The sequence below is a fragment of the Sarcophilus harrisii genome, chromosome 3 (genome assembly GCF_902635505.1).
Source record: "Sarcophilus harrisii chromosome 3, mSarHar1.11, whole genome shotgun sequence".
Lineage (NCBI taxonomy): Eukaryota > Metazoa > Chordata > Mammalia > Dasyuromorphia > Dasyuridae > Sarcophilus > Sarcophilus harrisii.
The window spans coordinates 561,809,805-561,826,979 of NC_045428.1; the positions used below are offsets into that span (position 1 = coordinate 561,809,805).

The 17,175-nt window shown below is 44.0% G+C and overlaps 1 protein-coding gene across 4 annotated transcripts in view; it reads left to right on the forward strand.

Moving 5' to 3' along the window:
* Nucleotides 1-17,175, forward strand: part of RAP1GAP (RAP1 GTPase activating protein) — a 90,926-nt gene that overhangs the window by 47,643 nt on the left and 26,108 nt on the right. For 2 of the 4 annotated variants that reach the window (XM_031962668.1, XM_031962669.1), the window contains exons 4-6: nucleotides 14,431-14,466; nucleotides 15,576-15,623; nucleotides 16,360-16,398. In XM_031962668.1, the coding sequence (XP_031818528.1) occupies nucleotides 14,431-14,466; nucleotides 15,576-15,623; nucleotides 16,360-16,398 (123 nt within the window). Of the gene's footprint in view, nucleotides 1-10,719; nucleotides 10,801-14,430; nucleotides 14,467-15,575; nucleotides 15,624-16,359; nucleotides 16,399-17,175 lie in introns of those variants that run through there. The other 2 variants (XM_031962671.1, XM_031962672.1) reach the window with 2 other exon arrangements.

The following is a 17,175-nucleotide window of genomic DNA, read 5'->3' on the forward strand; positions in this document are numbered from 1 at the left end:
ATATTTGAGAAATGAGGCCCTTATCAGAAACGCTGACTGTAAATTTGTTTTGCTTTTAATCTGGGTTGCCCTGGTTTGTTTGTGCAAAAACTTATAAAGTTAATGTAATCAAAATTACCTATTTTGCATTTTAAAATGTTCTCTATCTCTTGTTTGATGATACAGTTTTCCCTTCACCATAGATCTGACAGATAAATTATTCCTTGCTCTTCTAATCTGCTTATGGTATCACCCTTTATGTCTAAATCACATACCCATTTTGACTTTTTCTTGGTATAGGATGTGAGATGTTGGTCTATGTCTAGTTTCTTCCATACTATTTTTCAATTTTCCCAGCAATTTTTGTCAAATAATGAGTTTTGGGGTTTGCCTATTTTTACTACTGTTTATATACAATTACTAATCTTATGTACCAAATCTTTTCCATTATTCCACCAATTAGTTTCTTAGCCTGTACCAATAGATTTGATGATTGCTGCTTTCTAATATAGTTTTAGATCTGGTAAGGTCCCCTTCCTTCCCATTTTTTCCCCTTAATTCCCTTGATATTCTAGACCTTTTGTTCTTCCAGATGAATTTTGTTTTCATTGTTTATTTTATTTTTTGTATCTCTATAAAATGATTTTTTGGTAGTTTTATTGGTATGGTGCTAAGTAAATTGATTAGGTAGAATTGTCATTTTTATTATGTTAGCTCTATGAACAATTGATATTTTTCCTATTGTTTAGAACTGATTTTATTTGTGTGAAAAGTGTTTTTGTAACTGTGTTCATATGGTTCCTAGATTTATCTTGGCAAGTAGACTCCAAATATTTTATTTTGCCTACAGTTATTTTTTTTGATTATTTTAATTTTTTGCCTTTCAGTTATTTTAAATTGTATTTCTCTTTCTTTCTTTTGTTGTTGAGCTTTGTTGGTACCATCTAGAAATGCTGATATTTTATGTGGATTTATTTTATATCCTGCAGCTTTGCTGAAGTTGTTTGTTAACTCAAGCAATTTTTTAGTTGATGCTCTAAGCATACAGTTATGTTTTCTGCAAAGTGATCATTTCTCTTTCATTGCCTACGCTAATTCTTTTGATTTCTTTTTCCTCTCTTGTTGCTAAAACTAAGATTTCTAGAATAATATGAAATAATAGTTGTGACAATGATCATTCTTGTTTCTCCTCTAATCTTATTGGGAAGGCTTCTGGCTTTACAGATAATGCTTGCTTATAATCTTAGATAGATACTCTTAGAGAATGAAGGACAATGACCAACCGACTTAACATTTATTCCTATGCAAACTAGTGTTTTTAATAGAAATAGGTGACATATTTTGTCAAAAGCGTTTTTTCTATCTATTGAGATAGTCATGTGATTTCTGTTGGTTTCGGTATTGATATGATCAATTATGCTAATGGTTTTCCTAACACTGAACCAATCCTAGATTCTTACTATATATTCCACCTGGTCATAGTGTATTATCTTTATGATAAATTGCAGTACTCTCTTTGCTAATATTTTATTTAAAATTTTTGCATCAATATTTATAAGGGAAATTGGTCTATAATTTTCCTTCTCTGTTTTGGCTTTTCCTGTATCATAAAAGGAATTTGGTAGGACTCCTTCCATTTTTCCAGATAGTTTCCATGGTATTAGAATTAATTGTTTTTTAAATGTCTGGTAGAATTCACTTTTAAATTTGTATGGCTCAGGAGAATTTTTCCTTAGGAAGTTCATTGATGGCTTGTTCAATTTCTTTTTCTAAAATGGAGTTATTTAATTATTATATTTCCTTTCTGTTAATCTGGGAAGTTTATATTTTTGTAAATATTCATCCATTTCACTTAGATTATCAGATTTATTGGCATAGGGTTGGACAAAATAACTCCTAATTATTGCTTTAATTTTTATTTCATTGATGGTGAATTCGCCCTTTTCATTTTTTATACTGGCAATTTAGTTTTCATCTTTTTTTTAAAAAGCAAATTAACCAAAGATTTATCTAGTTCATTGTTTCCCCCCCCCCCCATAAAATCATCTCTTAGTTTTACTTATTAGTTCAACAGTTTTCTTGCTTTGGATTTTATTAATCTCTCCTTTGATTTTCAGAATTTCTAATCTGATGTTTAATTGGCAATTTTTAATTTGCTTTTTTCTAACTTTTAAAATTGCATGCCCAATTTGTTGATCTGTTCTTTCTTTGTTTTATTCATGTAAGCATTTAGAGATATAACATTTCCCCTTAGTACTGCTTTGGTTGCATTCCATACATTTTGATATATTGTCTTGTTATTGTAATTCTCATTGAAGAAATTGTTGTTTGTATGATTTATTTGACTCACTCATTCTTTTCAAATAGATTATTTTGCTTCTGGTTAATTTTTAATCTATCTTTCTATGACCTTTTATTACATACAATTTTATTGCATCATGATCTAAAAAGGATGCATTTAATATTTCTGCCTTTCTGAATTTGATTGTGAGGTTTTCATGCCCCAATACATGATCAATTTTTGTGCAGATGCCATATACCTCTGAAAAAAATGTATATTCCTTTCCTTCATCATTCAGTTTTCTCCAGAGGTCCATCATATTAAATTTTTCTAAAATTCTACTTACCTCCTTAACCTCTTTCTCCTTTGTTAGGTCTGAGAGGGGGAGTTTGAGGTCCCCTTCTAGTATAGTTTTGCTGTCTATTTCTTCCTGTAACTCACTTAACTTCTCTTCAAAGAATTTGGATGCTATACCATTTGTGCGTACATGTTTAATATTGACATTACTTCATTGTCTATGGTACCTTTTTTAGCAAGATGTAGCATCTTTATCTCTTTTAATTAGATCTAGCTTTGCTTTTGCTTTGTCTGAAATAAGCAGTGGTACCCCTGCTTTTTTTTTTTTTTTTTTACTTCAGCTGAAGCATAATATATTATGTTCTAGCCATTTACTTTTATTCTGTGTGTGTCTCTGCTTCACATGTGTTTCTTGTAAACAACATATTGTAGGATTCTGGTTTTTAATTCACTTTGCTATCTACTTTCATTTTATGTGAGAGTTCATCCCATTCATATCTACAGTTATGATTACTAACTGTGTTTTTCTCTCCATCCTATTTTCCCCCTATTTATACTTCTCTCTCTCTTCTGACTAATGATTTGCTTTTGACTACTATCTCTTTCAAGCTTCCCTTTCTTTTATCAGTTCCCCGCTTTTATTTTTCCCTTCACTTTCTACTTCTCTATAGAGCAAGATATATTTCTTTAACCCCATTGAGCATGTATATTATTCCCTCCTTCAGCTAAATTCTATGAGAGTAAGCTTCAAACAATGCTCCCTCCCTCCTTTCCACTATAATAGGTCTTTCATGTCTATTCATATGATATAATTAATAGGTCTTTCATGCCTCTTCATATATATAATTTACCCTATTCTGTCTCCCCCTTTTCTCTTCTCCCAATAAAATCCGCCTTTTTGCCTCTTATTTAATTGTTTATCATCACATCAAAGTCAACTTTTATTCATACCATCTGTCTAAGTATACTTCTTCTAACTGCCCTAATAGGGATGCAGTTCTTAAGAGTTATAAATATCATCTTCCTATGTAGGAATGTAATGTAGTTTAAGTTTAATCTTATTGAACATCATGTTTTTTTCTTTTCCGTTTACCTTTTTATGCTTCTCTTGAGTACTGTATTTGAAGATTCAGTTTTCTGTTCAGCGCTTGTATTTTCATTGGAAAATGTTGAAAGTCCCCTTTTTCAATGAATGTCTATCTTTTCCCCTGAAAGATTATGTTCAGTTTTTCTGAGTAGCTCGTTCTTGATTGTTTTCCAATCTCTTTTGATTTTCAGGATGTCATATTCCAAGTCCTCTGATCATTTAATATAGAAACTGCTAAGTCTTGTGTAATCTTGACTATGGTTCCTTGATATTTGTTTCTTTCTGGCTTCTTGAAGTATCTTCTCCTTGACCTGAAAATTCTGGAATTTGGCTACAATATTTCTTGGAGTTTTTATTTTGGGATCTCTTTCAGAAAGTGATTAGTCTATTCTTTCAATGGCTTTCTTGTCCTCTGGTTTCAAGATATCAGGATAATTTTTTTTTTTACAGTTTCTTGTAAGATGCTTGAAAGATGATCATGGCTTTAAAGTATTCAAGAAATTCAAGAAAAGAATACTTTAAAACTATGATCACCTTTCAAGCATCTTAAACTATCCTGGACCTATTTTCCAAATCAGTTGCTTTTCCAGTGAGATATTTTATATTTTCTTTTATTTTTTCACTTTTTTGATGTTGTTTGACTATTTTCTGATTCTCATAGAGTCATCAGCTTCCATTTGCCCAATTCAAATTTTTAATGGGGTTATTTTCATCTTAGTGTTTGTACTTCCTTTTCCATTTGACCAATTTTTTTCTACCTTTCTTACTTGATTTTAAAATTCTTTTTGAGCTCTTCTAAGAGGACTTTTTGAGCTTGAAACCAATTCATATTCCTCTTTGAGGATTTTCATATAGGCATTTTGACATTGTTGTCCTCTTCTGAGTTTGTATTTGATCTTTTCTGTTGCCATAGTAGCTTTCTATGGTCAGTATTCTTTTTTGGGGTTTTTTTTTTTTGTTTTGTTCTGCTTTGGGAATACAGGGGGGCACTGTCCCAAGCTTCTTATATTAAAGGTCAGAGAGGTTGGTCACTGGCTTTCTGTGCACTGGGGACCTCTGGCAGTTTGCCCATTGCATCAGGGTAGACTTGACAAGTTGTGCCTTTTGTGTCCTGGGTTTTGGGGCTGGCAGTTTGCCTGATACACTGGGACTAGAGGCTTCACAGCTGGCCCGCTGAGTCTGGATCATGAGGCCTGTTTTCTGATCTGTGCTGTGGCTAAGAGCCTTCTTCTGGCTTACCTAGGCACCCCTTCTGCTGGATTACACTCCCCAAGTGAGACAGATCTTCCCTAAAGTCCTTCTAAATTATTTTAGGATATAAAATTGTGTCACTCCAGATTCTTTTAGTGGCTTGATTTAACACTATTTTTGAGGGCAACTAGGGAGAGTTCCTAGATTCTGTCTTCCATCTTTGACATCCCATGATCTAAATTCTCTGACATCTTGTGTTCTAAGATCCCTCCTAGCTCTGATATCCTGTGTTCTAAAGTTCCTCTTAGGTCTGACCTTCTGTGTTCTAAAGCCTTCCTACCTCTGACATCTTGTGTTTTAAGGGCCCTCCCAGTTTTGACATTTCATGTTTGAAAGGCTCTTCTAGTTCTGACATCCTGGATTCTAAAGACCCTCCCAGCTCTGATATTCTGGGTTCTAAGGGCCCTCCCAGCTCTGACATCCTGGGTTCTAAGGGTCCTCCTACCTCTGACATCCTATATTCTAAGGGCCCTCCCAGCTCTGACCTCCTGGGTTCTAAGGGTCCTCCTACCTCTGACATCCTGGGTTCTAAGGGTCCTCCCAGCTCTGACATCCTGGGTTCTAAGGTTCCTTCTAGCTCTGACCTCTTGTATTCAAAGGGTCCTCCTAGCTCTGACATTTTGTATCCTAAGGGCTCTCGCAGCTTTGACATTCTGTTCTGATGTCTTGTGAACCTAAGAGGTTGAAGTCATGATAGACGTTCCCTGCCAGTCACCCAGGGACAGCTTGTGGAATATTTTCTCATTTGACTCCTCTAGATTCCTTCAGTCCCAGACTGGGATTACTGCACAGTCTTTTCTTTGGGGGAGAGTTTTAAGTGCTTTGGAGGAGGGAGTTAAAGAAATCCTCTCTCTGCCAGGATATCTAGTCGTAGGTTCTGTACGAAGCCTGTGCTCTGTCCTCTTCACCTTGCTGATCCTGGGAATGTGGTAAAGGGGCCACTGATGAAGGAAATAGGATGAAGTACCACTACTTGACTTGAGCTGCCAGTTCTGGCATCTGGCCCCGGGCTCTGCGTGACATAGGCAGGCTCAGGTGAACAGCACCAGGTGTTTGCAGCACGTATTGGGCCCAGAGCAAGGGAAAATGCCAAGGCCATTGACTTGATTGGGACCTGGAACTAGGCAGGCATCTTTGTCTCCTCTGGCCCTGCTGTTCCTTTTGTAAGGAAGAAATGAAAGAATAACCAGAAAGAAAGACACATCACAAATCCACCTAATCACTGTGGGTTTGGAGTTTTTTGGGGAGTCCTATCTCTGTAGGGTCCTCCCAGCTATTCTGTGTTCTAAGGTCCCTTCAAACTGTGACATTCTATGACATTAATAATGTCAATAATAATAATGTATGTAATGTTTTACATTATATTGCTTAGTTAATACTTGGCACATAGTAAGCACTTAATAATTGCTTGCCAATACAATCCCTATTTCTGTATCTCTAATCCCTACTGTTGGGGGGCTGAGGCTTGGGGATTGCTTGTGCCCAGGAGTCCTGAGCTGCAATAGTAGTAAAGAAAGGGTTCCAAGATGGAAGGATACCAGGCTACCTAAGGAGAGATTTACCAGCCCGGACCTGTAATAGAACAGGTTAAAAGCTCCCAAAATAATCAATAGAAGGGTCAGCCCATGCGTGGCCCTCTGTGAGATAAGAAAATCCAACCTCTAGATAAATAAATAAGAAACAAACAAATGAATGAACAAATAAATAAACAAGCAAATAAATAAATAAAACCAGATTTTTTTTAAAGCACAAAAACAAGAAAAATGCATATTGACTTGACTGGACAGATCATATGAGCTGGGTTCTATTCTAGCCTCCGTCACCAACTCATGGTGTTTGCTTGGCTGAGGGTTTGTTTTTTTTCCCCCTCACAGAGTCTCAGTTCATCCCTCTAGGAAATGGTAGAAAATTCCCTGACCCACCATTTACCTACGCAAGGATTCTGTGAGGATCCAATGAGAAAATACATGGGGAAGATGAGGGACAATGATTGTCATCAGCATGTTTCTGGTGCCTTTTGGGGAGGTTCCCTCTAAATACCATAGATGAGAGGCAGAATATGGCCACAGGCCCATACACATGCATGCAGCCATATGAACACAGACCACATTCCTGTATGGACATGCACCTATTTCCATACCAGCCTATGAATATGTGCATATCTGTATCTGTATCTATATCTATGTCTATATCTAGATCCATTCAAGCAGTCAACAAGAAAGTATTAGAGTTACAAAGAAAGGCAAAACTCTCCCCTTAGGGGAACTCATATTTATTAAAATGAGGGGAGCACAACATGCAATCAGCTCTGCACACACAAGACATATGCAGGGTAGATAGAAGATAATCTCGTGTGAAGGCCCTAGCAAGGTGCACAGGGGTAGGGAGGCAGGGTGTGCAGAAAGTGGGATTTAAATTGAATGTTAAAAGAAGCCAGGTCATCCAGGAGGCAGAGCTAAGGAGCAAAAAGGCACACTTAATTAAATATACTCTTACGCAAAGCATAAAAAATTCCTTATATAAAACATGAATTTACCTTGTGTTTATTTTCCATATGTTTTCATACATTCTTGTTATCTTCCCCATTATATTATAAGCTCACTGAGGGCCGAGATTGTTTAATTCATGTCTTTGTATCCCCAGCTCCTAGTACAGTGCTTGGCACATAGTAGGTGCTTAGTAAATGTCAGTAGATATGAGTGTATACATATATGTGTACACACATACACAGGTTCAAATGGGGTGGATATGTACATATGTGCATACATATACATACAGGGAGCCCCATAAGCCTAGATATCTATCCAAGCGCATGCGCCCAAAAGCACAATGTGTATGAAAGTACCAGAAAGAGCTTACACTGAACTTGGAATCAAGTTACCTGAATCCTAGTCCCAACTCTAGCACTTTCTAAGTGACCTATGTCCTAAAGGCCTCAGTTTCCCCATTTGTAAAATGAGACAATAACATGGCTGCCACCTTCCTCATCAGGATGTTTGTGAAAGTCCTCTAGAAGGATTTGTCCCTGCCCTTTCTATTGATCCATGTGACATAATCAAACATACATAAACACACACACACACAGACCCAAGCACACCTGCCCCTGTTTGCCCGATACCCAGACATTCCCATACTAGCATGACCCTCCCTTACTCCTGGGACTGTGTGGGAATGCAAGGCTTTCTCAGGGCTGCATTGCGATAGGTGCCCGGAAGCACTTGGGTCTAAGGAGCCAGTTGTGTAAATCAATATTTGCTGCTGTTAATTATTAAAACCAAAGCCGGGGCTATGGCTGGAACATACATCTCCGGAGTTCCTGCTGCCGCCAGCTTCCTGAGACCAAAGCTGTAGCCAAAAGCTAGCTGGGCATCCCAGGGGCCTGGCTCCAGGGAGCTATGGGAGCCTCTTTGAGGGCTCTGGAGGTCAGGCTTAGGTCCAGCCTTCTAGGACTGTTCAAGAACCTCGGGCTTCCTTGGCAGTGTGAGGGAATGCTTAGATACTTCCTCAGCGTCTCTAGGAGGTAGAATCCCAAGTCTCTCTGCTTCTGAGCAGGATCTCTACCTGTTCAGGGATTTGGAAGACTGTTTCCTGAATTGATATCTGCAACCACGATTTAGACTCATAGATCCTAGAAGGGGTGGGGTGGGGCTTAGAACATAGACTGCTAAAAAAAAAAATCATCATTATCACCATCATAATAGAAGACAGGCTTATAAGGAATATCACATACATTATCTCATTAATGACATAGAATGTCACAGTTTGAAGGGACCTTAGAACATAGAACAGCTAGGAGGACCTTTAGAACATATGTAAGAGCTGGGAAGGCCCTTAAGAACAAAGGATGTCAAAGCTGGGGTGGGGGGCTTAGAACCCAGAATGTCAGAGCTGAGTGGGCCTTTAGAATCCTGGATGTCAGAGCTAAAAGGGCCCTTAGAACCCAGAATGTCGGAGCTGAGTGGGCCTTTAGAACCTAGGAGGTCAGAGCTAAGAGGGCCCTTAGAACCCGGGATGTCAGAGCTGGGAGGGCCCTTAGAACCCTGGATATCAGAGCTGGGAGGGCCCTTAGAACCTGGGAAGCCAGAGCTGGGAGGGCCCTTAGAACCAGGAGGTCAGAGCTAAGAGGACCCTTAGAGCCCAGGAGGTCAGAGCTGGGAGGGCCCTTAGAACCCTGGATGGACAGCTCTTAGAATACAGACTGTCAGAGCAGGAAGGGAATTTTAATGTCCTTAGAAGCAGGTCGGCTTCCTTCCAGTTCAGTACTCCTTGCCCATCCTTTCCAGAGACTCTGCCCAGGAAAAACTCTGTAGTTATAGAAGACTGGGAGCATCACATCTTGACCCACTGCCAGAGGCCTGGAAGGTTCCTAGGACTCGGGCCATCAGGGAGAGACGGGGAAGGCAACTAGAATTCAGCTGGGAGTCTGCTGCCAAAACTGTGATACAGTGAAGAGTGCAGGATTTGGCTCCAAAAGACCTGGATTCAAATCCTGACTGCCATTTATTCCTTATGGGGCTCTTTGGGTTTCAGTTTCCTGATCTGAAAAATAGAATTGGATTAGCTAATCTCTAATTACTGGACACAGTAATCTTCCTCCTCACTAGTGGTTCTCAAGGAAGTGAATGGGAGAGGTGTCCCCCTTCTTCCTCTGGTAGACAGTCTGGGTCCTGAGATCTGCTCTTTGTCTCACTTGCACCTGGGAAGTAGCTGTGGCCTTAACCACTGTCTAGGTCTCAGTTAACTGCTTTGGAAGGGAGAAGTAAGGATGAGCAAAAGAATACAGCCCAATGTCACGGAAAGACCACAGGACTGAGCTTCGGCTGTCGCTGACTTCCTGTGTGACAAGACATTTCCCCTTCTGGGCTTCAGTTCCCAAAGTGTGAACCTGATGACCTCAAAGATACCTGGTGGTTCAGTGGATTGAGTGCTAAGCTGGAATCAGGAAGACCAGAGTTCAAATGTGACCTCAGCATTTACTAGCAGTGTGACTTTGGACCAGTCACTTAATCTGCCTGCATGTTTCTTAAGTTGTAAAAAGGGGATAAATAACAGCACCTGCTTTACAGGGTTGTTGGGAGGAGCAGAAGAGACAACATTAGAAAATTCCTTGGCCTACTGCCTGGAACACAGTAGATGCTTAATAAATGCTGGCTCCCTTCTCTTTTTCTCTAAAGGCAATTCTACTATTCAGACTTCGTCCTAACAGCCCTCCCGGCTCTGATATTCCGTGTTCTCAAATTCCTTCCAGATCTGACGTTCTAAAAACTCTGATATTCTGGATTCTCGGGGTTCTAACGACCTTCCGGCTCTGGTAGTCCGTGTTCTGAGGTTCCTTCCAGCTCTTAAATTGCGTCCCAAGCCCTCCTCAGCTCTGGCATTCTGTGCGCCAGGTTTTTTCCAGCTCTGCCACACACGGTTTCGCGGAGGAAAGTTTCGGAGACTAGACCGGCCCAGCTCTCTGAGACTTTAGGGGAGCTGTTAGGTAGCAGTGCTTTGAGATCCGGCTGTGGGCAGTGGCGGGGTGGGCGGTCGGAGCCAGGCGGGACCAGGAGCGGTAGGGCCGGCTGGGCCGGGGGCGGGTCCACACCGCCTTTGCCCGCCCCTGCCCCCGCCCCACGCCGCCCGTACCTGCTGGCCCGCCCCCTCGATCCCCCTCCCGACCCGGCCGAGCCCCCGCCAGCGCCACAGCCGAGCCGGAGCCCGAGCCCGGAGCGAGCTGGGCCGGGACCGCCGGGGCTGCCGGGGCTTTGCGGGTCGGCGGGCGAGAGCGGGGGCCGGGGCGCGGGCGGAGGGGACGCGAGGCGCCGCGGGGGCCCGGGGCCGGCTCGGGATGGCGCAGCCGCGGCCCCCGGCGCCCCCCGCCCGCCCGCGGAGGGGCTCACTGCCCACCGGCGCTGCCTGGCAGGTGAGCGGGGCTCGGGCCGGGGCCATAGGCGAGATCGGGATGGGGTGAGGTGGGGGGCGGGGAGGGGTGGGACCTGGAGCCGGGCTGTGTGTGTGTGTGTGTGTGTGTGTGTGTATATGTGAGGGGGGAAGGGAGGGAAAGAGAGACAGAGAAACTCTGTGTGTGTGTGATTGGATGTGGGGGAGGGGTGTGTCCCCGTGCCCTGCCAGGAATCTCCCAAGGGTCAGTGAACCGCTTTCCAGTGTAGGGCTTATGTGGTCCCCGGGGGTCCTAGTGGCTCCCTTGCAGTGTTCTGGCTTGCAATGGTCCAGGCCGGCTTGTGTGTCCGTGTGCTTCCCCAGGACTGCATGTGTGTGTGCGGATTACACCCGAGTTGTGAAATTGTCTTCCTGGAGTTCTTAATCACTGACACTATGTATAACACTCTCCCAGGGTGTGTTGGTGGGACTCTGAGCCGTCCGTGTGTGTGTTACAAGCTGTTACTATCTATCCAACGTATAGCTCAGAGAACGGGACTGGGAGGCTACTGTGTCAGAAATGGGGACTGAGAGGCTACTGTGTCAGAAAGGGGCAGGATCTTGGAGGCCGTCTCTGGGACCCTTGAGGGCAGCCCCTTCAGGCACAGACTGAAAGCGACTTCCCTCCCACCAGTTTGGTAGGTGGAGGCAGAGCCCAGCTGTGGGCCGCTCTCCTGCGGCTCAGGCTGGGCCCTTTTGGCTCCTGGGCTTCGGGGCCTCCGTCCCATGCTCTCTGGAGGTCCGGGTGACCACCTGTCCTGTCGCCTCTGTGAGCCCCCACTGGTTAGCCCTATTTTGTGTGACTGCCCTCCCCGCTTGCCAGGATTAAGGTCGGGATATTCACTTGTAGTGTGGAGATACAGGAGTTGTTATTTGTGTGGCTGTGCTCCTGATTCCTTTGTGATGTTACCTGCCGTGTGGTGTGGCCTGGTGCATCTCTCAGGGGCCGCTTGTTTCTGACACCATAATTAGGAGCTGGGCTTTCCATTCAGAGACTTCCTCCTCCAGCCCCCAAAGCTTTGCCCCCCAAGGAGAAGCTCCTGTAAGGCTGTCTCTGTGGACGTCCTGGTGTGCGAGAGTTTAGACAGGGAAACATAAGTGTGTGAGTGTAGCAGAGTGTACACAAACACGCTTCTGTGTGTGTCAGTATGTCCTTGTGACTGTCGGTGTGCCCCTCCGCCGAGGTGGGAGTGTGGGACGGATGGGCTGCCCCTTCCACCGAAGAGTACAGAGCACAGGGCCAGTGGTTGGGCGCTGGCAGGGGATTAGAGCATTTGTCTTGGAAAGCTCCCCGGCCCTGCCAGCTGGGACTGGCCTTCCCTTCAGGAAACCTAGTTGTGCTCAGCATTGGCACTATGGGGCAGGAGCTGGCAGACAAGGAAGCCCAGCCTGGAAGTGGCAGAGCTTAAAGCCACACGTATGTGGGTGGGGGGCTCAGGGAAAATGGGGGCACAGAGAAAGGGGGGTTAATTATAATTGTGTGTGTGTGTGCCTGAGAGAGAGAGAGACAGACAGACAGACAGACAGACAGACAGAAACAGAGAAGGTATATAAGAAAGAAAAAGTGTGTGTGAAAGAGAGAAGGTGTGGGTGAGAGAAAAAATATGTGATGGGGAAAAAAGGAGAAGAGAAGTAGAAGAGGGAAGGAGGAAAAGACAGATAAGACATAGAGGAGACAAAAAGAGGAGGGGGGAAAGGAGAGGTAAGGAAGGAGGGAAGGAGGCAAGAGAGATCAAACATAGAGAAGTGTGTGTGTGTGTGTGTGTGTGTGTGTGTGTGAGCTAGAAACAGAGGGGGAAAGAGACAGAAGGGGGAAAGAGAGAGGGGGGAAGTGAGGGAGAGAAACAGACAGAAGAGAGAAGAGGTGAATGAAGTGGGTATTGATGCTGGGCGTGGTCCAGTCCTGTCCAGATGGAGGAGCAGAGGGAGGGGAGCTCTCTTAATATACTTGGGTTCCCTGTACTTGTACTGGGGTCTCAGACTTCACTTGGAGGTGGGGATCATATACCTGGTCACTAGGGGGTCCCCTCGGATTTGCCCCTGGGCTTCCCTAAATTGGATTAAAATATCCTTTGGGGATGGAATTGGGGACTTCCTACTGCTCTTCTGTGCCCGCATGCCGGGGTCTGGCACACACCTGGCCTCTTTTTGCCAGCAGCTTGGCATTGGTCTGGGTGGGATCGGGGCATCGTCCCCAGTGGCTGCTGATGTTAGCACTATTGTCTTCCCATTGTAAGATTTAAGAGAAGCAAAAGGCCTTGAAGTTTATTTCATTTTACAGATAAGCAAACTGAGGCCCAAGCAGAGAACAAGATCAGTCAGAAAGTTGTGTGGTTAATAAGGGAATAGATGTAGGATTCAAAGTCACCTCCTATGAGTCCAAATGCTTTTTTCCATGCTGCTTCATCATTGAGAAGGCTGGGACCCAGGTTGGAGCCTCTCCACACAGATCTGTTGAGGAGGCAAGGTTTGGGAATTGAGGGAACTTTTGTTGGCCTAGGGACAAGTTAGAAGGGAGAGGATTTGCCCCTGGCTCCTTAAAGAGGCGGTCTCTCCTCATTTTGGACTGGGAAGAATAGAACAGAAGTAATAAGCAGGGACGTGAACCCCAAGAGAATCGAGGAGGTGGTGACGGCCCACCTCCCCAGGGTTTAGGCTCCGTGGGCTTGGTCTCAGTGGCCAAGACTGACTCCTTAAGCTCTGGGGTTAGAAGACCTGTGTCTGTAACTGATCTCCTCTTGGCAATGAGGCAGTTGCACGAGCGAGATTAGGAGGCCCCTACCAGCTCTGGATCAGTGAGCCAAAGTCCCTTCCAAGTCCAAGATTCTTTGAAATAGAGTAGGAAAGAGGATTGGATTTGGAATCAGAGAATATGGGTTCACTTTCCAGATCAGCTACTAATAATCCCTGCATGACCTTATCTCTGGCACATAATGTCTCTAGGCCATAATCTCCTCTTCATTAAGAAAATTTAGAACGGAGAATAGTCCTTAGAACACCAGATGTTATAGCTGTGGGAGCCCTTAGAACACAGGAGGCAGAGCAAAGAGGGCCTTTAGAACCCAGGAGGTCAGAGCTGGGAGGGCCCTTAGAACCCAGGAGGTCAGAGCTGGGCAGAACCATAATGGTCTGATGTAACAAACTATAAAATGAGACAATTAAGTGAGGACCTAATACAAGGTCCAGTTCTAAATTATTTTTCCCCAGGATTCTGTGAACTCCTTAGCTGACAGAGTAGAGGCTTGGCTCTGGGCTCTTAGTACCCTCCCCAGCTATGGGTATAGGCAGAAAAGACCCAAAACTCAGTCCCCCCCATAGCATCCCAGGGCCTCAGGTTGCTACTGTGGCTGATGTTGCTGGATGAGGGGGGGAGGTTTGAAGGGTTCAGAGGAGAAATGAACCAAGGGGGAAGCACTATATCTGGAGACAGAGGACCTGGATTCTGATCCAGCTTTTCCACCTGCTTCCTGTTTTATCTCAGGTAAATCTCCATGTGCCTCCTGTGTAATGAGAGGGGCTGGAGTTTGTCTCTGTGCTCCTGACCAGATCTAGATCTAGGAACTTAGGCTTCCCTGACCTGACCCTGCCCTTCCTCTTGTTTTCTCTTTTGCAGAACTCAGACTTGTTTGAGATGATTGAGAAGATGCAGGTAAGTGGCCATTTTTTGGATCTGCTCTGGGGAGTCCTATAGGGGTGGGTGATGGGGGGGAGGGGCAGAACCTAGATCTTCTGCTCCGATACTCTTTTCAGCCTCGATCTGTTCTGCTGGGAAGAGGCAGCAGCATCCCCCTGGGGCAGGGAAGGTGGGTCATGTCTGAGCACTGAGCAATGGCCGTATCTGTCTGCTGAGTTCCAGATCCCAATTCCCAGGTTCCCATCTTCATCCTGAGGGGCCTTGTGTCCTTGTCTTGTTTTCCAGTTTGGCTTTGCTTTTGACTGTGGGGGCTCAGAGCCAGCTCTTCCTGCTTAGCCAGGGTCTCATCCAATCAGGTTCCGTTCCACTTGGAGCCCCACGGAATGAGAGTATCACTGGGACCTTTGAGTTTATCCAGCTGAACTCCCAACTGAAGCATGATACCCCTCTACAAGAACCCTAATGAGGGGCATCTAGCCTTTGGCTGAATCCTCCCTATAATAGAGAGCTCTCTGTTTTTGAAAGTAACCCAGTCCATTTTGCAGAATTTTCACTGATAGATTATTCTCTCTTTGGAAGAGCCCAAATCTAGTTCCCTATAATTTCCACCTCTTTGTCCTAGTCCGAGGGAGAATTCTATTTTTTGCATGGTAGTGTAGTAAAAAGGTATTAGACTGGATTATAAGCACAGAACTGCCTTGGGCTGCTTGGTCCCTTCCGTCTTAGTTTTTGCTCTCCAACATGAGAAAGAATTCCCTAGCAGCTCTGAATTCACTGTCCCCAGCCCCGATATTTGTCATCCTATGTTCTAAACCCTCTCCAGCTCTGACATTCCATGTTCTAAGAACTCTCCTAGCTCTGACATACTATATTCTAAGCCCCCTCCAGCTTTGCTATTCTGTTTTCTAAGGACCCTCCCACCTCTGACATCCCTTGTTCCAAGCCTCCTTCAGCTCTGATGTTCTGTATTTTAAGGGCTCTCCTGATGTAATGTGTCCTAAAGGACCTTCTAACTTTCACAATATGTGTCTTTTCATGCTAACAGATACCCTATCAGTGTATTTGGAGGAGCTGAGTATCTCCATCTACAAAGATTGCCATTACTTAAACTCTTATCTTTTCAGGGAAGCAGGATGGATGAACAAAGATGCTCCTTCCCACCACCTCTCAAAGTAAGTCCTCGTCCTCCCTTGACAAATGGGGAAATGATGGGGGAGTGCCAGTTCCCGTCCCAGGAAAATGCTGTCCTGAACCTCACCTTTACTTCAAAACTGATTCTTCACCATGTACCCCACTGTCATCCCCTTGCTTCTCTCTCCAGGCTATTGACCCTCTGTAGTACTTATGTGGTACTTGTGTATCTTTGGGCATTATGGAATAAAGGTAGAGATTTCTAAGGACAGAAAGAAGAGAGGGGAGTGCTCCTGTGGGTATATGGACAGTATTTATCACCTGGCTGTTTATCAGCTATTCTAAGAACACTGGAAGTCTACAAACTTGGAGAATGGGGACTGACTTTCCATGTTCTCAGATTCCTCCCAGCTCTGACATTCTGTGCTCTAAGCTCTGACATCCTGGGTTCTAAGGGCCCTCCCAGCTCTGACATCCTGTGTTCTAAGGGCCCTCCCAGTTCTGACATCATGTGTTTTAAGGGCCCTCCTAGCTCTGTCATCCTGGGTTCTAAGGGCCCTCCCAGCTCTGACCTCCTGGGTTTTATAGAACAGGATGATCCTTGCCCTCGCCCTTCTTCTCTTCTTCCTTTCTCCTTGCGAATGTCATGTCTGTCCCAAAAAGGTGGACAGGTGAATCAAATGATTATAATGTTTTAACAAATGATTTGGGCCAGAAAAGAGGGTAGTCTTAGGGCTGATAAGTCTAGCTTACTTCTGGCTTGTTTGTGTTTTTCAGACAGAAGAGGATTACATCCCGTATCCCAGTGTCCATGAGGTAATCCAAGATAGTTACCCTCCCCTTAACCCCACCTCCATGATCCCTCACTCCCCTAGGCGGTTAATCACCCCAGTCAAGAGTGTCTGGAAGCTCTTAGCCAGGCCTGTACTCCCTCAGGGGAAAGAGAAACTCCAGGGCCACAGACCAAGACTTTGCCTTCATCCCCGTCACCCTGATCTCCCTTTTCATTGGGATTTGGCAGGTGGCTCTGGTTTCTGTTTATTCAACAAGTGTTGATAGTTCTAGAGCACCATCTACATATTCTAAAAGGTAAAGGTAATAAGGATGTGAATTCTAGGCATGGGAGACAGCCTGTGTTTTAGGGAGCAGGTGGAAATTCCCATGTGGAAAGCCCCAAAGTTTTGGGGAGAGGAATCATTGGTTTAAAGGTCCTGAGGGGCTGAATGACTTGATGAAAATCACATTATAATTAAAGCAATTCCAATCAGGCAGCAAACATTTTTATGTTCTAGGCAAGAATTGGAGAATCAGAGAAAAAATTTAAATTGTCCTTGCCCTCAGAGAGCTTACGTTCTGACAAAGCAGATGTAGAAGTAACTAAGACTGTATGAGCTATATAAAGGATATAGCTTTATCCTTTATATAAAGGATATATATAATCCTATGTGTGTGTGTGTGTGTGTGTGTGTGTATATATATATATATATATATATATATATATATATATATATATATATATGTATATAGGTGAGGTGATCTTGAGATGAAGGCAGTAGCAGCAAGGAGTTTGGGGAGTGGAACTGGGAAAGAAAG